The following is an 18981-nucleotide window of genomic DNA, read 5'->3' on the forward strand; positions in this document are numbered from 1 at the left end:
GTCGTGCTCGCGAACGCGTCTTGATTTGCTAGCGCTAACGCGAGAGCGCAGTTGGATTCATCTAATTTGCGAACAGGCGGCGAAATCGTATAAATTGTCGCTACTACACGGCTGCAGTGACATTTTTACACATCTACGGTATTCGGCAGTAAGTATTTGGTGAGTATACTACGTCAAACGTTAGCATTTGGTGTTTGCGGTGCGTTTGTTAAGCCCCTTTCGCGCCGGTCTGGTGTTGAAGTCCACCTGGAAAATCAGGCGGCTTTCCAGGATTTTGAATTTTAAAGAACATTCAGAAAAGTCGCCCACGCACGGAAAGAACCGTGCTAATGGAGCATAAGCTAACCTTGAAGAGCGTACCCCTGTATCTGAAGGCTACATTCATAACGCAACTTGTCACACGGAGTCGGAACTTTTCAAATCTGATCTAGACCGCTTTTGTGGTTCAAATTTGACAAGGGTTCAATTTTCCGGAACGTGACTACGGTCTAACGATAGCAACAGCACAAAAATAAGGGGATACTTACGTAGACGTAGTTGTGCATGAGTTACCTCTAACTTAAAGTGCCTCTGACAGCAAAAAACATGTTTATTTTATATTTCACGTGGTATTTTATGCTCCTGAATGAAATGGACCGCTTGAATGTGTGTGGAAGCGATCAATATATTATAGGGCTGCAGCTATCGATTATTTTAGTAGTCGATTAATCGATGAACTAGTTAGTTCGAATAATCGAGTAATCGGATAAGGAATATGAAATATTAAAATACCTGGGATGAGCTTCAAACGGTATAAAAACATAAATCAGGACCTATGTACAACAAAAGAACAATTGGCCAACTTACATAACAAAAATCTGCTTGCTTAAATGCTATAAAATGCTAACGTTTTTAAAAAAAAAAGTTTTTAACAGTGCTCTTAACAAATGGTTTAGACTCATATTCCCACAAAAAAACGACTAAATATACCTATAAACTAAATTACGAATGCATTAAAAAACACTAGCCCAAGCAAAAACTTCGCTTACGTTGGTCTTAACAGGGAGCAGTTGGATTCAGCCATGTAAAATGAGGCAGACCAGAGGGCAGTGCAACGCCACTTTAATTAAACGAATACTCGAAGCAACAAAATTTAATTCGAATATTTTTTTCTTATCGAATACTTGAGTTAATCGATTAACCGTTGCAGCACCAATATATTCATTCAATTTTGTGAATCCCGCGCCATGAAAATGAGTGACTACCTGAATGTGACATCAGCGGGCTAATCACCTTCAGTATCCAGCCGATAGTATGCAGAACGACTGCGGATTCAGCTGATTTTGAGGATTATTTTGTTTATTTTTAGCATCACGCCAGCCCAATGTGCTGCAGGCTTTTGTTGCTGCACCAGGGAGCGGCGTGTGAGCCTTTATGGGTTTCAAAAAGTTCCCGTTCACCGCGGAGAATGGCCAAAACAAGTCCGACAACTGTGGGACCGTTGTGAGGGGAGTAAGCTACGTGTTTTATATGATGTCAAATACTGCGATCATGGTACACGTTTTATAAGGAGGTGGCCTGCATTTTGTGGGTGAAAACACTCCCTGTCCAACAAGAAGGCCACTGCGCTTTGCCAAATTGTTGTATACAGTGCTAGCCAAAAGTATTGGCAACCCTGCAATTCTGTCAGATAATGCTCAATTTCTCCCTGAAAATGATTCCTATTACAAATTTATTTTGCTTGCAATGAAAAAACACCTAGGAGAATGTAAAAATAATGAAATATTATCATTTTACACAAAACTACAAAAATGGGCCGGACAAAATAATTGGCACCCTTTGAAAAATCATGTGATGCTTCTCTAATTTGTGTAATTATTAGCACCTGTTACTTACCTGTGGCACATAACAGGTGGTGGCAATAACTAAAGCACACTTGCAGCCAGTTAAAATGGATTAAAGTAGACTCAACCTCTGTCCTGTGTCCTTGTGTGTACCACATTGAGCATGAATAAAAGAAAGAAGACCCAAAGAACTGTCTGAGGACTTGAGAAACAAAATTGTGAGGAAGCATGGGCAATCTCAAGGCTACAAGTCCATCTCCAAAGACCTGATTGTTCCTGTGTCTACCGTGGGCATTGTCATCAATAAGTGTAAAGCCCACGGTACTGTGACTAACCTCCCTAGATGTGGACGGAAAAGGAAGATTGACTAGAGATTTCAACGAAAGATTGTGCGGATGGTGGATGAAGAAATTCGACTAACATCCGAACAAGTTCAAGCTGTGCCGCAGTCAGAGGGTACAACATTGTCAAACTGTACTATCTGTCAGCGTCTGTCAGGGACTCTATGGAAGGATAACCAGGAAGACCCCACTTCTGACTCAGACACATAAAAAATCCAGGCTGGAGTTTGCCAAAACTTACCTGAGAAAGCCAAAAACATTTTGGAAGAATGTTCTCTGGTCAGACGAGACAAAAGTAGAGCTTTTTGGGAAAAGGCATCAACATAGAGGTTACAAGGAAAAAACGAGGCCTTCAAAGAAAAGAACACGGTCCCCTCAGTCAAACATGGCGGAGATTCCTTGATGTTTTGGGGCTGCTTTGCTGCCTCTGGCACTGGACTGCTTGACTCCATTATGAAGACTACCAACAAATTTTGCAGCATCATGTAGGGCCCAGTGTGAGAAAGCTGGGTCTCCCTCAGAGGTCATGGGTCTTCCAGCAGGACAATGATCCAAAACACACTTCAAAAAGCACTAGAAAATGGTTTGAAATAAAAGAAATGGAGACTTCTAAAGTGGTCAGACCTGAATCCCATAGAAGACCTGTGGAGAGATCTGAAATGGCACCCTTTAAATCTCAGAGACCTGGAGCAGTTGGCCAAAGAATGGTCTAAAATTCCACCAGAGCATTGTAAGAAACTCATTGATGGATACCAGAAGCGGTTTTTCGCAGTCATTTTGTCTAAAGGTTGTGCTACCAAGTAGTAGTAGCAGTTTTTTCCGCGTCACTCCAAAAAAAAAAAAAAAAAAAAAAAAAAAAAAAAAAAAAAAAAATCGGGATTTTCGGGCCAGGCCTGCCAATCTAGTTAATTGATCGGGCTCGGGCCGGGTCGGGCTTCAATACCAGTGGGCCGTGTCGGGTCGGGCTGAATTTTTTAGGCCCGATCTAACCTCTATTGCACATATATAGCGGGCTAGGCCTACATTTTACTTTTGTTCTACATTGCAATTTAGTTGATGTTTTGTTTGCAACTCAACTGATCCCTGGATTGATATTGCGATAAAGATGCTGCTGCACTACAATATTTTCTTTGTCGTTTTCTTCAATATTTACTTGAATATTTTTATTGATGGGTCGTTGTGACTAAAATACAGTGACTGTTATTACTGATTTTGCACAGGAGTTCAGATGTTGCACTGTGTGAAAGGCTGCTACTGTTTTTTTTAATATATATACAGTATATCTGAAAGTATTTTCATTTGACTTCAACCAGGAGTGACACAAGAGCCAATAAAAAGTTGTTTAATGTCTGACCGCTTGTGTTGCCTCATGAGTCACAAAAAATATGCTTTGCTTTAGAATTTTAATGCATCCCAGGCTTTAATGCATCGCGATGCATTGCCGAATCGAACCGAATCCAATCGCGACCCTCTGAATCAAATCGAATCGTGGCCCTCCGAATCGTAATCGAATCGAATCGTGAGGGCAGTGCCGATGCACACTTCTACTATGAAAGCATTTGCAATTGCAATCATTTTCTGGGAGAAATTGAGCATTATCTGACAGAATTGGAGGGGTGCCAATACTTTTGGCCAGCACTGTATAGTCGAATCGTCTCAAAATATGATTCTAATTCATGCTATTTAAGATTTTTTTTTTTTATGCTGTCACAGGCACTGTCAGGGATCGTAACGTGAAACCTTCTTTCCGACTGGAGGCTAGCTTGTCGTATACCGCGGTCGTAAAAATAAGTACAAATAAAACGATTTGGAAGGTAGGCGAAAGGTTCCAATTAACAAAGCGGTCTGAGACGATGAGCGTCGACTCTACCGTGCGCGAAAGGGGCTTGAGAACAGGGCATTCCAATATTTTCATTTGTAGCCGAGCAGGACGTAAAACAAGACGGCGAGGTCGGTTCCTCACTTAGGCACATAGAGTACATCGGAACTCCAAGTGAATTGATCTTGCAAACCAGAAGAAGAAGAAGAAGGTGTGAAGGTGCAGTCGCTTCATGGAGTGGACTAAAGTGCTTCGGACTTGATTGCTTTCCAAAATGTCCGCCATTTCTGTTACTTCAACCTTCCTGATACTACTCGTCTAAGTCCCCACGTGAGTGATGTTTATGTACAGACAAAACGGCAAAGTCAAGTGATGAGTGAGAAGTTGCATAATTGGTCGTCTTCAGGTTTTCCCTGCCATCGTCTGGAATGCTCATCGTCTCCTTTTGTAAAAGTCGGCGTCTCCGAAATACACAAAACGGGAAAACGATGTCGTAAACGAAGGCAACTCGTGGAACGGAATCGATTTTTCTTGCAAGTCGTCCCGTATCAGATTTGACCCCCGAAAGCGTCACGCCGTCTTGTCGTCAAAGTCCCAGGGGCAGACGTCGGCCTTTTTAGGGGGACTGGGTTTAGGATTGCTCTTCCGCGTGGTCTTATCAGGCGCTTCCTCAAAGTCCCACGGACAAACGTCGGCTTTCTTGGCGGGATTGGGGTCGCTCCTCCTCGCTGTGGAAGGTCTTTCCGAGGCGGCTTTATCTGACGGTCCCTCAGAGTCCCACGGACAAACGTCAGCTTTCTTGGCGGGATTGGGGTCGCTCCTCCTCGCAGCTGAGGTTCTTTGTTTATCCGACAGTTCCTCAAAGTCCCACGGACAAACGTCGGCTTTCTTTGCGGGATCGGGGTCGCTCCTCAAGGCCGAGGATCTTTCCGAAGGGCTTTTATCCGACGCTTCCGCAAAGTCCCACGCACAAACGTCGGCCTTCTTGACTTTGGCGGCACCGACGTTGGCGCTTTTGCGTTTCTCTACAGCCGGAGCCTCCTGCTGATCGCCGACATCCCAGGAGCAAACCTCGGCTACTTTCTGCTGCTTTTCAGGTTTGCTCTTGTCCTTTGATTTAGTTCTACTCTTCTCCTCATTGCCGTCTTTTAATTTGTCTTTCTCGAGAGTTCTCTGGCAGGGGCTTCCTTTCCTTTTGGAAGGCGAATCCTTGGGTTTGGAACTGCGGGACGGACTGGGCGTGCCATCAGAGGCGGGAGACGCTGGAATGTCCCAGGGACAAACGTCGGCTTTAAGCGAACTTCCCGTGACGGTGTTCCTCCCTTGGGTTTCGGCGGTCTTTAACGGAAAAGTCTCTGCTGTCGCAGGTTCACCAAAGTCCCACGGGCAAACCTCGGCCCGGTTGCTCGTGGCGTTTTCCCCTTTGGAACGCGGTTCTTGCAGTTTCGTAGCCTGACCGGACGCCGGACCGCTTTGGTTTTCACCTCCCTCCCAGGGACAAACTTCTTCCCTTGCGGTGTTGGTCTTCTGAACTTCCTTGGACTGTCTGATTCCAGAAGGAGTCTGATCCGAGAGCATTTGCTTCTTGGGCTTGGAGCTGCCCCCGTGAACTGTGGTCGTTTCCTCAGGCGCGATGGACACGTGCTTTTGGACCTTGTTCTCCGAAGGCGTCGGGAGATCTTCCACTTCCCAGGGACACACCTCGGAGAGATTGTAAAAGTCCTTCCCTTTAACCGGATCGCTTTGCTTGGCGCTTTTGACTTTGCCGACGGCATTCTTGGTCTCATTCTCGTCTCTGCTCCTCGGCTGAGGCCTCTTGGGGCCGTCCTCCGCACTCGAGGTCTTTCCGGCCAAGCCCAGCGTCTTCTCCTTAGCGGTGGCGATGACGCTGAGGGACTTCTGCAGCACGTTGGCGCGAGGGTGGAGCGGTTTCTTGTCGGCGGTCAGGTTGTGGGCGCTGGCGGACTTACAGACCAGAGGGACCGACTCGGTGGACTCGCAGGGGGCGTCCAGGTTCTCCCGGGACTTCTTTTTTACTAGCTTCTTTCCCATCAAGGCATCCAGAAGGGAGCCTTCGGCGGCGCTCACCCCCATCTTGTCGGAGTCTTGGCCCGGATCTCTTACGTGGTCGTAGCTACTGTGGGACTTCTTCAAGGAAAAGACCTTGTTTTTCAGGGTCTCCTCTTTGACCGCTTTGACCGTGTGCGTCTGATCGAAAGGGTTCTTCTTCAGAACGCAGATGCTGTTGCGATTGCTGCCGTGGTCTCCGACGTCCTTTTCCTCGCGGCTGCACTGGCGGTGCACCGACTCGGGGATCTCGGTGATGCGCCTCATCAGGGAGCGGCCCAGGCCTTTTTTGGAGCTGCGCTTCTTCTGCAGGTGCGGATTGTTGGCTAGCATTTTCTTCCTCTTGTAAATCTCCAACTGGGAGTACAGCTTCTTCAGCTCCTCCTGTACGTGGGAGGCAGGGAGGGGAAGACGGGACAGTGAATTGCTCAGTTGATACTTTCGGAAAGGAAAAAACTGAATTTGTGGAGTGCCCAATAAAAGCAGATGATTAGCTTTGTCAACTTTAGCAAACATCTAGGGAACAATGATACCTTTACATACTACCAAAATAATGGTTTGTGGCAGCCCAAATTTGAGAGAGATAGCCACAAAAAATGGTCCTCTGAAAAGACAAAACGATTTGGAACGAACGCGGTCAACGTTAGCTCTAAAATTCGAAAGTTATGCAGCAGATTTGAGTAAAGTTTAAGTCCGAAAGAGATTGGTCCGGCGCTGACTGAGGAACGGAAAGCTCCCCTCACATAGGAGCGCATGAGAGAGGTTAGAAATGACTGACCCGAATGTCCTCCGGGTCCAGGCTGTGCTCGCTCCAGGCCGACGTGATGCTGCTGTTGAGGTAGGATCCCGAGCGGCCCATATCCAGCTCATCTTCGTATGCCTCCGACGCCAAGTCGTCTCGCATTTGTGTACCCGCGAACACAAACTGGATAACATGGAGAAAAAAAAAACAGCAGAAAAAGATATTAAGTCACTGGTTGCCATTGACGTTGCTAGATGCCGGAGCCAAGTGGGAGAGCTAGCAGTGACTGAATATTTGTGTTTTTTGGTCAATTTTTGGGTCCCCCCAAAAATGCTGGGGTTTTGGCAAAAAAGGGACTTTTGAAAGAAAAAAATAATTTTTGAAAAAAAAAAAAAAAATTGGGAAAAAAAATTTTCTTTTCAAAAAATGTTGTGTAAAAAAAAGAATATTTGTCCAAAATATTGATTTTTTTTGTTTTATTTCTTTTTTTGGGGGGTGGGGGGTTAAAAATGATGGATTTCTTGTGAATAGAAACTATTTAGACATTATTGGTAAAACATTTATTCTTTCACCCGCACCCAGTCTCACAACAAGAAATGCTGAAGTGGGAGGGCTACCAATGACTGAATAGTTGTTTTTTGGTCAATATTTTTTGGGGAAAAAAAAAAGAATTTTTGTTTAAAAAAATAAAATTAAAAAAAGATAAAAGAACAATCTGTTTTGTGTCAAAAATGTTGAAATTTCTTGGTCAAAAATGTTTAGTTTTTTTGGGGGGGTCAGAAATGTTGGAGTTACGGAGGATTTTTTTTTTTTTTTTAATGTAACGTTGTTTGGTCAAAAATGTTGAAAAAGGGACTCTGTGAAGAAAAAATGAATTTTTGCAAAAAAAAAAAAAAAAAAAATGTATGTCAAAAATGTTGGATTTTTGGTTTTAAAAAAGTATTTTGGGGGTTGAAAAAAATGATAGAGTGTTTAGTGAAAATACTGGATTTTTGTGGAAAATATTTAGACATCTTTGGTAAAACATTCATTCTTTCACTCACACCCAGTACCACAAAAAAAAAAAAAATGCTGATTTTAGCTCATTGATTGCCATGGACATAGACGTCCACTTCATTTGAAGTGGGAGAGCAATCAGTGACTGAGGAGTATTTTTGTTTTTTGGTCAATATTTTTGGGTAAAATTAAAAAAAAAAAAAAAAAAAATTTAATAGGTAAAAATTTTTGGTGGAAAAAAAAAGGATTTTTGTAAAAAAAAAAAAAAATCAGTTTTGTGTCAAAAATGCTGAATTTTTTTGGTCCAAAATGTTGGCTTTTTGGTAAAAAAAAAAAAAAAAAAAAATATATATATATATATATATATATATATATATTTTTTTTTTTTTTTTTTTTTTTTTTTTTTTTTGTACATATACTTTTTTATGTTTAAAAAATGAAATGGTCAAAAAAGTTGAAATGGCAGGGTTTCTTCCCAAAAAAAATATTGGCCATTTTTGGCGGGAAAAAAAATCAATTTTCATTGGAAAAATAATAATAAATAATTTGTGTCAAAAATGTTGTTTTTGTTGGATTTTTGGTTTAAAAAAATATTTTTTGGGGTTAAAAAAAACAAGTGTTCTATCAAAAACTGTTGGATTATTTTCTGGAAAAAACAAAAGGTTTTGTAAAAAGAAAATATTTAGACATTTTTGGTAAAACATTCATTCTTTCAACTGCACCCAGTCCCACAACAACAAAAATGCTGATTTTTGCTCATTGGCTGCCATGGACAACGCTAGACATCCAATCCATTTAAAGCTGGAGAGGTGGCAGCGAAAGAATGTTGACTGCTACCCTCCCAGTTCAAATGGCTTGGACTTCTACTAGTGATAACCCCATTTCAAGGATGATTGGACACCACATGATTGGACGTCCATCACCGTCAATGGCAGCCGATGAGTCAGGGAAAGGTGCTTTTGCTGCAAAAGCACCTTGGGAATGAGCAGCAGGCCCAGCGTGACCGTCACCGTCAGGTGCGTGTGCGTGAAGAAGAGCAGAAGCATCCAGTCGGGATGTAGCTCAGGCGCCAGCGTGAACCTGAGGGGAAAAAAAGTATCGCGCACGTTAAAAATCTCCGTTGATGGTCATTATTTTTGACACAAACAAAAAAATACAATATACAGTACAAGAGTCGGCTCCTTGCAGAGGATTAAGAATATATGACTGCAAACACTATTATTTGTAAGCAGCGTTACCTGATGACGTAGAAGATGGCCGACAGGACCAGCTCATTGTGGACGGCGATGGCCATGTAGCGAGGCTCGTGGAAGGCGGACGGCACCGTCCTCACGGCGTAGCACAAGTACACCGCCCACAACAGGAACAGGAACTCGGCTGAATGTAAAAACGTCAAGCAGGAAGAGTGAAAACATTTCAGCTCCTCTAAACTGCCATTTTCTCAAAATGTATCGGACGTCTATTCTTCACGGAAACAGAGTCGTATAAATTGTCACGTCCGGGCTTGTCGGTGCGACCATTAGGCAAAGTGAAATAAATTCCGAGGAAACGGACGCAGCGGCGTCAGCATAAATAGAGCGCGTTTATGAAAAGGAAAGATGGATGGCCGCCGCGTGTAATTTATGAGCGTGGAAAGGTAACCCCCATGCGTTCTTATTAAAGTGGTCGCACGCAGAGTTCCATCTGTTTTCCCCGGCGAGACAAAGGGCGCTGCTGGAGTCAGCAAATGGAAAACGCTGGCTTACACAAAATACCCCGGGTGGAAAGTAACAAAATACATACACAACTGTAAATAAATAGGTGTTGTGTCATTTTTTTTTCCTAGACTATTTTTAGAAATGAGTCATTTCCATATTTTTCAAAAATAAAATACTTACAGGACTGTCTCATAAAATTAGAATACACAATATTCTAATTTCCTGAGACAGTCCAGTATATGTACAAATCACTGTTTTCTTTTATATATATCTTATTTATATCATAATAAGTTACATTTGCAGTGCTTAAAAAAACATTTATTAATATAAATATTAGTTTTTGTTTGTTTGTTGTTTTGTTAATACGTAACAGGCAACACAGGCACCAATAGGTCCTTCTGCTGTCTGCGCATGCCATCTACTGGCAAATTCCTAACCTATAGAAGATAGGTTAACTCCTAACTATATACAGTATATGTATTTTTAACTCCTAACTATAATTTCACAATGAATTAATCAGTCATGATACAAAAAATACAAATGTACAAAATCAAGCTTCGAAGATCAATAGATACTGGCTCATGCTACATAGCAACCGAGTTCACGAATGACGAAGGAGTAGGACTCGAACAATTTTCCGAGTGAGATTTGAAGCGCAACTTACCGAGGGCCATCATGTAGTCCCAGGGGTCGAGCAGGCACATGCTGAACTGAAGGCCGTCGGGCGTGCGGCCCACGCGGATCAGCGCCAGCTTCCTGTCGGCCGTCTGGCAAACGGCCGCCGTCCAGGCCGCCAGGAACCAGCAAGCCACCAGCAGGATGACCGCCAGCAACCTCAGCACCCGCCAGCTGGTCATGTAGGGAATCCTCTGAGCCGTGCGCGACAGGAACACCTTCAGCACCCTACCCAAAACAACAAAACCTTCTCAGTCATCCATTTTTATTCAAGATGGTAATGATAACGATCAACTCATTGGCTTCAGTTGAAAATATCCAATCCATTTTGACTGGGAGGGGCAGTCAGTGACTGGTCAGCAGCAGTGAAACTAAGGCTGCCACAATGAACTAATCATTAGCAAATGAATTATCCCATATATATATATATATATATATATATATATATATATATATATATATATATATATATATATATATTTTTTTTTTTTAATGATTATTATTTTGAAAAATTCATTTCATAGAAAAGGTGGAGAGACAGCGAGAACCAAAAGTGGTATTAGCCATGTGGCAAAATGGATTTTGTAATGTGGCTTTTTTTTTTTTTTGCCATGTGGCATTTTTTTGCCATGTGACAAAATGGATTTTGGTTTGTGGCACTTTTTGAGGGATTATATGGCATTTTTGGGGGGTATATGGCAATTTTGAAGGCCATGCACGTCCATGCCATTGACGGCCACACATGTTTTTTTGCCATTTAAAATGAATGGAAAATTTGGACATGCATGGCCGTCAATGGCATGGACGTGCATAGCCTGCATAACTACCTCAAAGAATGTCATATACGCCCCCCCAAAATGTCACATGTCAAAATCCATTTTGCCACATGGCAAAAAAATGCCACATCCCAAAATCCATTTTGCCACATGGCAAAAAATGCCACATGTCAAAATCCATTTTGCCACATGGCAAAAAAATGCCACATGGCAAAAAAAAAAGGCACATGGTAAAATGCATTTTGCCACATGGCAAAAAAAAATGCCACATGTCAAAATCCATTTTGCCACATGGCAAAAAAAAAAAAAAGCCACATGGCAAAATCCATTTTGCCACATAGCAAAAAAAAAAATGCCACATGGCAAAATCCATTTTGCCACATAGCAAAAAAATGCCACATCACAAAATTCATTTTGCCATATGGCAAAAAAAAAAAAAAAAATGCCACATGGCAAAATCCATTTTGCCACATAGCAAAAAAAGCCACATCACAAAATTCATTTTGCCACATGGCAAAAAAAATACCACAAGGCAAAAAACATTTTGGCACATGGCAAAAAATGCCACATGTCAAAATCCATTTTGCCACATAACAAAAAAATTGTCCACATGGCAAAAAAATGCCACATGGCAATATCCATTTTGCCACATACCCCCCAAAAAATGCGTCATGGAAAAAATAGTTTTGCCACATGGAAAAAAAAAATGCCACATGGCAAGATCCTTTTTGCCACGTGGCAAAAAAATGTCACATGGCAAAAAATGCCACATGTCAAAATCCATTTTGCCACATAACAAAAAAATTGTCCACATGGCAAAAAAAAAAGCCACATGGCAAAATCCATTTTGCCACATACCCCCCCAAAAATGCGACATGGCAAAATTAATTTTGCCAAATGGCAAAAAAATGCCACATGGGAAAATCAGTTTTGCCACATGGCAAGTACCACGTTTGGTTCTCGGTCCTGCTGAAAAGGTGAATATTTGTGACAATTCATGAATTATTGTTGTATTGACGCAGTCATTTACAAAGTGGCGAACAACTAAAGTGTCGTTATTCATATGAAGTCACATGCCGCCACCGACTCGGACAGACGTCCAATAGTTACAAAAGTTCATTTACTGCCACCCTCCCACTTCAATTGAATTGGTCGTCTACAAGCGATAAACAAGCGACAACTTCATAAATGGTCGTCATAGAAGCGGGAACTACTTTTATGGTCTCGTGTCAATAAAACAAGAGACGTGATGAGTTGGAAGGCGCTGCTATTATTAGCGGCTGCCCTTCACGCGCATTGATGAAGCGACGCTAATGAGCCCCTCCCCCACGTTATATATTTTCCCACTGACAGACGCCTTCTCCTCACCAACCAGTGTGCTATACAGGCTGAAGGCTGTCCTCTAGTGGCAATTTCCTCACCTACTGTTTCTACTGGCTAACTCAGAACTATAATCCTTGACAGTGCTTCAGTTTGTAATAAAAAAAATAAAATAAAAAATTTTATATAGATGATGTCAAATCCAGCGAATGGTGTTTGCTTTACCTGTACAACTTTAGCGTGAGCGTCCCGTAGACAGTGGCGAACCCCAGCAGTCGGACCCAACGCAACAGGATGCAGCGGAACACGCCGGGCTGGAAGTAAAGGATCCCCACCTGGTAGCAAAAGTGGGAAAAATGATGAGAATAGCAGTAGAATCGTTCAATAATAAAACTATCTTAAAGTGGCGCGAGAAGTGGGGTGCTGAGGGTGCTACAGCACTTCCTGGTGTTGGGGAAGGGAAAAGGTTTTTGGGCAGATTTTTTTTGAGGGGGGTAAAAATAAATAAAAACATTGAAACAGTAGTGCATTTAACTTTGGGGATTAAATATATATATATATATGTTGTTGTTGTTGATTCTTTTTAATAATATGGTATTGGACCTTTCATTTTTAAAATGTGTTCATGTATCATAATGCCATCTAGCTGCGGGGAATTGCATTATTATGCACCGGTATGTTTATTTCCAATACAAAAACTCTCTTTGTAGTAGCCTAGTAGTAGTACATAAACTATCCAGCATGTGTGTGTACTGCCACTGTGCACGCCTTGTATGCAGGGTCTCTGCAGGGAGCCAAATTTAAGACTTTTAAAGACTTTTTAAGACGATGAATAAAATGTAAGAGCCATTTCAAATCGATACCGGCAAAAAAGACGTCCAAAAAATTTGAGGGGAAATAAGAGCCCCGGAATTACTTGCAAAGTACAGTGGTATGAAAAAGTATTTAAACCTTTCGGTATTTCTCACATTTCTGCATAAAATCACCATCAAATGTGAGCTGATCTTTGTCAAAATCACACAGATGAAAAAACAGTGACTGCTTTAACTAAAACCACCTAAACATTTATAGGTTTTCATATTTTATTGAGCATTGACACAAGGGGGGAAATAAGTAAGTGAACCATCACATTTAATACTTTGTGGCAGCAATAATTTCAACCGGACGCTTCCTGGAGCTGCAGATCCGTCTGACACATTGATCAGGACTAATGTTGGCCCATCCCTCTCAACAAAACTGCTGTAGTTCAGTCAGATTCCTGGGATGTCTGGCATGAATTGCTGTCCTTAGGTCATCCCACAGCATCTAAATGGGGTTCTTTGACTTGGCCACTCCAGAACGTGTATTTTGTTTTTCTGAAACCATTCTGAAGTTGATTTACTTCTGTTTTTTGGATCATTGTCTTGTTGCAGCATTCATTCTCTTTTTAGCTTCAACTGGCTGACAGACGGCCTCAGGTTTTCCTGCAAAACATCCTGATATACCTTAGAATTTATTCTTCTATGAATGATTGCAAGTTGTCCAGGCCCTGCAGCAGCAAAACAACCCCGAATTATGATGCTCCCTCCAACATGCTTCACGGTGGGGATAGGTGTTGATGTTGGTGAGATGTTCCATTTTTCCTCCACACATTACATTGTGTGTTTCTTCCAAACAATTCAACGTTGGTTTCATCAGTCCACAAAATATTTTGTGGAGTGTCCAGGTGGCTTTTTGCGAACATTAAACGGGCAACAATTTTTTTTTAATAAGCGGTGGCTTCCTCCGTGGAGTCCTCCCATGAACACCATTCTTGGCCATGGTTTCACATATAGTTGATGTGTGCACAGAGATATTGCTCTTTAGCAGACACTCTAGGGTTCTTTTTTACCTCTTTGATTATTCTGCGCTGAACTCTTGGCGTTATCTTTGGTGGACGGCCAATCCTTGGGAGAGAAGCAACAGTGCCGAACTCTCCATTTGTAGACGACTTCTCTAACTGTCGATTGATGAACATCCAGACTTTTAGAGATAGTTTTGTATCCTTGCCCAACTTTAAGCAAATCAACAATCCTTGATCGCAGATCTTCAGACAGTTCTTTTGACCAAGCCATGATGCACTTCAGACAATGCTTGTCATCAAGACATTTCTTACCAGGTGTGTGTTTTATTGTAGGCAGGGCAGCTTTAAACCACTCATCAATGATTGGGCACACACCTGACTTAGAATTTTTGGTAAAAATTAGTTTCAATTGCTCTTTAAGTCTCTCTAGGAAGAGGGTTCACCTACTTATTTTTTCCCCTTATGTCCTTGTTTGCATGCCATCCTCATTAAAATATTAAAACCTAAAAATGTTTGGGTGCTTTTAGTGAAAGCTGACACTGTATTTTCATCTGTGTGACTTTGTCAAAGATCAGATCACATTTGAAGGCGATTTTATGCAGAAATGTGACAAATTCCAAAAGGCTCAGATACTTTTTCATTCCATAATTTATGAATTTATTCCTAGCTCTTTTAAACTGTGATACAAATGAACATGATGTACGACTAGAAGCAGTAGTAGCAGTAGTGAAGTAGTTAAGTCATGTCAATAGATTTTTAAGACCTTTCAATATTGTATTGAAGACTTTTTATGAGATTTTAGGAGAATTTTAGACATTTTAAGGCCTTAAACTGAACTTAATTGGATTTACGACTTTTTTTGTTGTTGTTGTTGTTGTATTTTTAAGACCCCATGGATACTCTGTATGGAGAAAACACGCGAGCATGACAAATTTGGAGCTAAACGGCTGTTTTTGTTTGGGAAAAACTAACCTCAGCACCCCTTGCTGTGAGTGACTTCCAGCACCCCTGTTATCGTAGCAGTAAAAAGCTAAGGAGCCACGTTTGCTAGCCGAGGGTTCTAAACGCTGCCCCTCTGGAAGCACTTTTGTGGTGTTTTGTTACCGAATAGAAAATGAATTCACTGTTTAACTGCTTCAGAGTGTTCACTTCAGACCACTTTTACCGCGTCTTATTTTCTTCCTGAATGTACAGCAGCGTGGCGGGTTAGGGGAGGGGGTTCCTTACGGCAAAATAGTCCGCAGGGACTCGGCTGGCGCTAGGCAGCTGGCTGACGCACTCCGGTCCCCACGGGTTTGGGAGAAAACACAACTGGTGACTTGATTTTAATGGAGGAGGTTTTTATCCGGTAGCCTTGATTTTCAGTTTTAGGTCAATTTAACCCCTTGATGCCTCAAGTCATAATCAATGTAAAGACATGAAAAAGAATTGGAGGATTTCATAAGTGCATTAAAGTACCCAGCAGTAGTAGTAAAAGATAATATGTACATTGAGAGAGAAAAGTTAATTGAAAGATATGACTAAAAATTGTATAATTGGCAAAATAATGTATGCAAGATAAAAATGGAAAACAAATATAGAAAATTTATTAAAAATAAATATCAACATTAAAATTAAACTAAAGGAGGAATCTTTTAAATTCTCAAAATAAAAAGATTCAAAAAAAGAAAAAATTGCGTATTTTCAGTAGAGGTGTGCATCGGCACTGCCCTCACGATTCGATTCGATTACGATTCGGAGGGCCACGATTCGATTCGATTCGATTCGATTAAGAGGGCCACGATTCGATTCGGTTCGATTCGGCAATGCATCACGATGCATTAAAGCCTGGGATGCATTAAAATGCTAAACAAAGCATATTTTTCGTGAATCATGAGGCAACACAAGCGGTCAGACATTAAACACCTTTTTATAGGCTCTTGTGTCATTCCTGGTTGTAGTCAAATGAAAATAGTAATATATATAAAAATAATAAAAAAACATCACAGCATTTAATTAGTGCTTTGAATGAGACCAGGGCTTTCTTTCTTTTTCTTTCTTTCTTTTTTTTTTTTTACACACACTAGCAGCCTTTCATTTTTTAAACACCGCATAAGTTTGGTCAAGTTTCCCACCAACCTCATAGAAGCCAAAATGTCTCCATATGCCTGCTTTCAATGTCTTTGGTGCGTCAATAATCTTTCGCGCTTCCTCTTTCTCCGCTTTAGCCATTGTTATTATGTCTTATCTCTGCTTTGAGTGCCACTGCGCAATTGCGCATGTCTGTGACGTTACTCCCGTGAGGAAGCCAATTTTAGTTCCTCATCCCCCCTGCATTGCTTGTACAATAGCTCCCTCTACAGGTAAACATGAGAATAATAATACAAATGGTGAAACCAAATCCATTGCATCACTGGAAGATTTTTGAACGGACTTATATATTTTAATATGTGCTGAATCGATTCGGCTTGTTGCCCGCATCGAATCGCATCGTCCATGGCCCGCATCGGGATGCATCGCCGCATCGATTATTGTTGACACCAGTAATTTTCAGTCACTTTTCTAAACATGCAGTCTGACATCCTTCACTTTTGACAATTTGTAAAGCTGGAACACACGTATGTACACTTATGTTCAAAACGACTCACATTTTAACAATAAACGACAGACATCTGAGTCTGCTTCTATCGTCCAAGGCGACAGTTCAGCCCGACCCAACGCTGCCACTAGAGGGCAGTGTATCCTCCCGCCGTCATTAAGCAAAATACAATACTTTTCGACTTTTGGATCATTATTTCGGGGTACTAAAAGGGTTCATTCTGACTTACGTGGAAATTCGGGTTACGTTGCCAACGTAGGAACGGAACTCCTTCGTAACCCGGGGACTACCTGTATTGACTTTTTTATCTTTTGATTTTCTATTCACAGTAAATGTTATTTTTATTTTTAGCTGTATATATATTTTTTTCAACTTAGTTTTTTATATTTAGCATTTTTGCCTGTGATTGACCATTGCTAGCTGGAATAGGCTCCGACACCCCGGCGAGGATAAGGGGCAAGGGAGATGAATGAATAGTATGCGTATTTTTGTTTCAATACCATTTTATGTACTTTATATTCCTGCAATGGTTTGTGCATAGACTTCATAATGTATTGCCGGGACACATGGCGCGGGACTGACCGAGTGGAACCACAGGAAAATAGCTTTTTTCGTAGAAAATTCTTGTGAATAAATGCTTAAATCCCTGAATTCTTTATAGATACGGACATAAAACTGTCGATTCTTGGTTAAAAGGAAAAAAAAAAGAAAAAAAAAAACGTGCAGTTAGCATTTATATTACAAAAATATTGCAAACTATGAGGCTAGTATGTAAGGAAATTAGCAGCTGCCATATGTAAAGAAAGAGCTTTTTCCGTTGAAAATTCTTAAGAATAAATGTTTAAATCCCTGAATTCTTTATAGATATGGACGTAAAACAGTCTTGATTCTTGGTTAAAAGCAAAAAAAAACAAAAAAAAAGTGCAGTTAACATTTATTTTATGTAAATATGTCAAACTACAATGCATGTCTGTTAGTAAATGTAGCTAGCGGCCGCCTGATGTAAACAAAGCTTTTTTCGTAGAAAATTCATGTGCATAAATGCTTAAATCCCTGAATTCTTTATAGATACGGACATAAAACAGTGTCGATTCTTGGTTAAAAGCAAAAAAAAAAAAAAAACGTGATGTTAGCATTTATTTTACGTAAATGTGTCAAAGTACAATGCTTGTCTGTTAGTAAATGTAGCTAGCGGCCGCCTGATGTAAACAAAGCTTTTCCGGTGAAAATTCTTGTGAAGAAATGCTTAAATCCCAAAGTTCTTCATAGATATGGACGTAAAACAGTCTTGACTCTTGGTTAAAAGCAAAAAAAAGTTGAAGTTAGCATTTATTTTACGTAAATATTGCGAACTATGTTGCCAATGCATTAGCGGCTAATTTCTCCCATTGAATTTTTTTTCATGTTTCAAAATGCATGCATGGTACAAAAAAATATAGTAATTATCTTGAATCCTAAAACAAATCACTCGTGAGACAATCCGTCCTGTTTGTATGCGGTACAACTTTTAAACTTTTTCAATCATAAATCAGGCATTAGATCACCGCATGTGACCGACTGCTAATAAATGAAGCGGACTGTAGGGCGGGCCCCAACTTAAAGGCGTTGCGCAGTGAAGGTGGAATCTGAGCCGTCAATCATTATGAAGTCTATGGATTTGTGGATATCTGTTAAATATAAATTCAAGCGTCAAGAATCATTGACGGTAATAGACGTCCAGTCTATTTGAACCGGCGCATGAACATTCATTCAAGTCAAGGCTTTCTTTCTTCATTCGCTGCCGGCCCTCCCACTTCAAATGGATCGGACGTCTCGCTCCGTCGATGGCAGACAATGATTTTAAGCGCATTAATCAGTTGACCGTACGCGTCCAAATCATCGAAAACCTGGTGCGCGCGCCTGTTTAAAAATATTCCATCCTCGGCCGCAGCTGGCCGACGTGCGTCACGGCGGCGTCCCCGGTGGCCGTTACTCAGCGTGCGGCCGCACGACGACGCAATTAGCTGCGAGCGACGACGCCGAGGAAGACATTCGCGCCGATATTATTGCGAGTCCTCCGTCCCTAACCCTTGGCGGCACTTTGCATGGATTATTCATGAAAGGAAGTGCGCTGTCTGTCCCGGAAGGGTGACCTTTGACCTCCACCGAGGACGCAAAGGGAAAGTTGAGGTCACGCTATCAGATGATCTGACGAGAGCCGAGAGTCCGCAGGGACAACCTGCCCGGCTTTGGTTTACTGACGGACGGCGAGCGGATTTCATTTCATGATTCTCATCGTGCAAAAAATCTACTGTTGCAGTTTATCGGGGGGGATATTTTCTTACA

General features: G+C 41.4%; 1 protein-coding gene across 1 annotated transcript in view; it reads right to left on the bottom strand.

The window, feature by feature from the left end:
- Window positions 1-3007: 3007 nt before the first annotated feature.
- The window catches only part of gpr158a (G protein-coupled receptor 158a), a 63379-nt gene continuing 47405 nt past the window's right edge, over window positions 3008-18981 (bottom strand). The window contains exons 6-11 of the mRNA XM_057824489.1: window positions 12482-12591; window positions 10150-10388; window positions 9027-9165; window positions 8763-8868; window positions 6829-6975; window positions 3008-6434 (exon numbers count right to left, since the gene is read on the bottom strand). Of these exons, the coding sequence (XP_057680472.1) occupies window positions 4554-6434; window positions 6829-6975; window positions 8763-8868; window positions 9027-9165; window positions 10150-10388; window positions 12482-12591 (2622 nt within the window). The 3' untranslated portion in view covers window positions 3008-4553. The remainder of the gene's footprint in view (window positions 6435-6828; window positions 6976-8762; window positions 8869-9026; window positions 9166-10149; window positions 10389-12481; window positions 12592-18981) is intronic.

This window comes from Corythoichthys intestinalis, chromosome 20 (genome assembly GCF_030265065.1).
Source record: "Corythoichthys intestinalis isolate RoL2023-P3 chromosome 20, ASM3026506v1, whole genome shotgun sequence".
NCBI lineage: Eukaryota > Metazoa > Chordata > Actinopteri > Syngnathiformes > Syngnathidae > Corythoichthys > Corythoichthys intestinalis.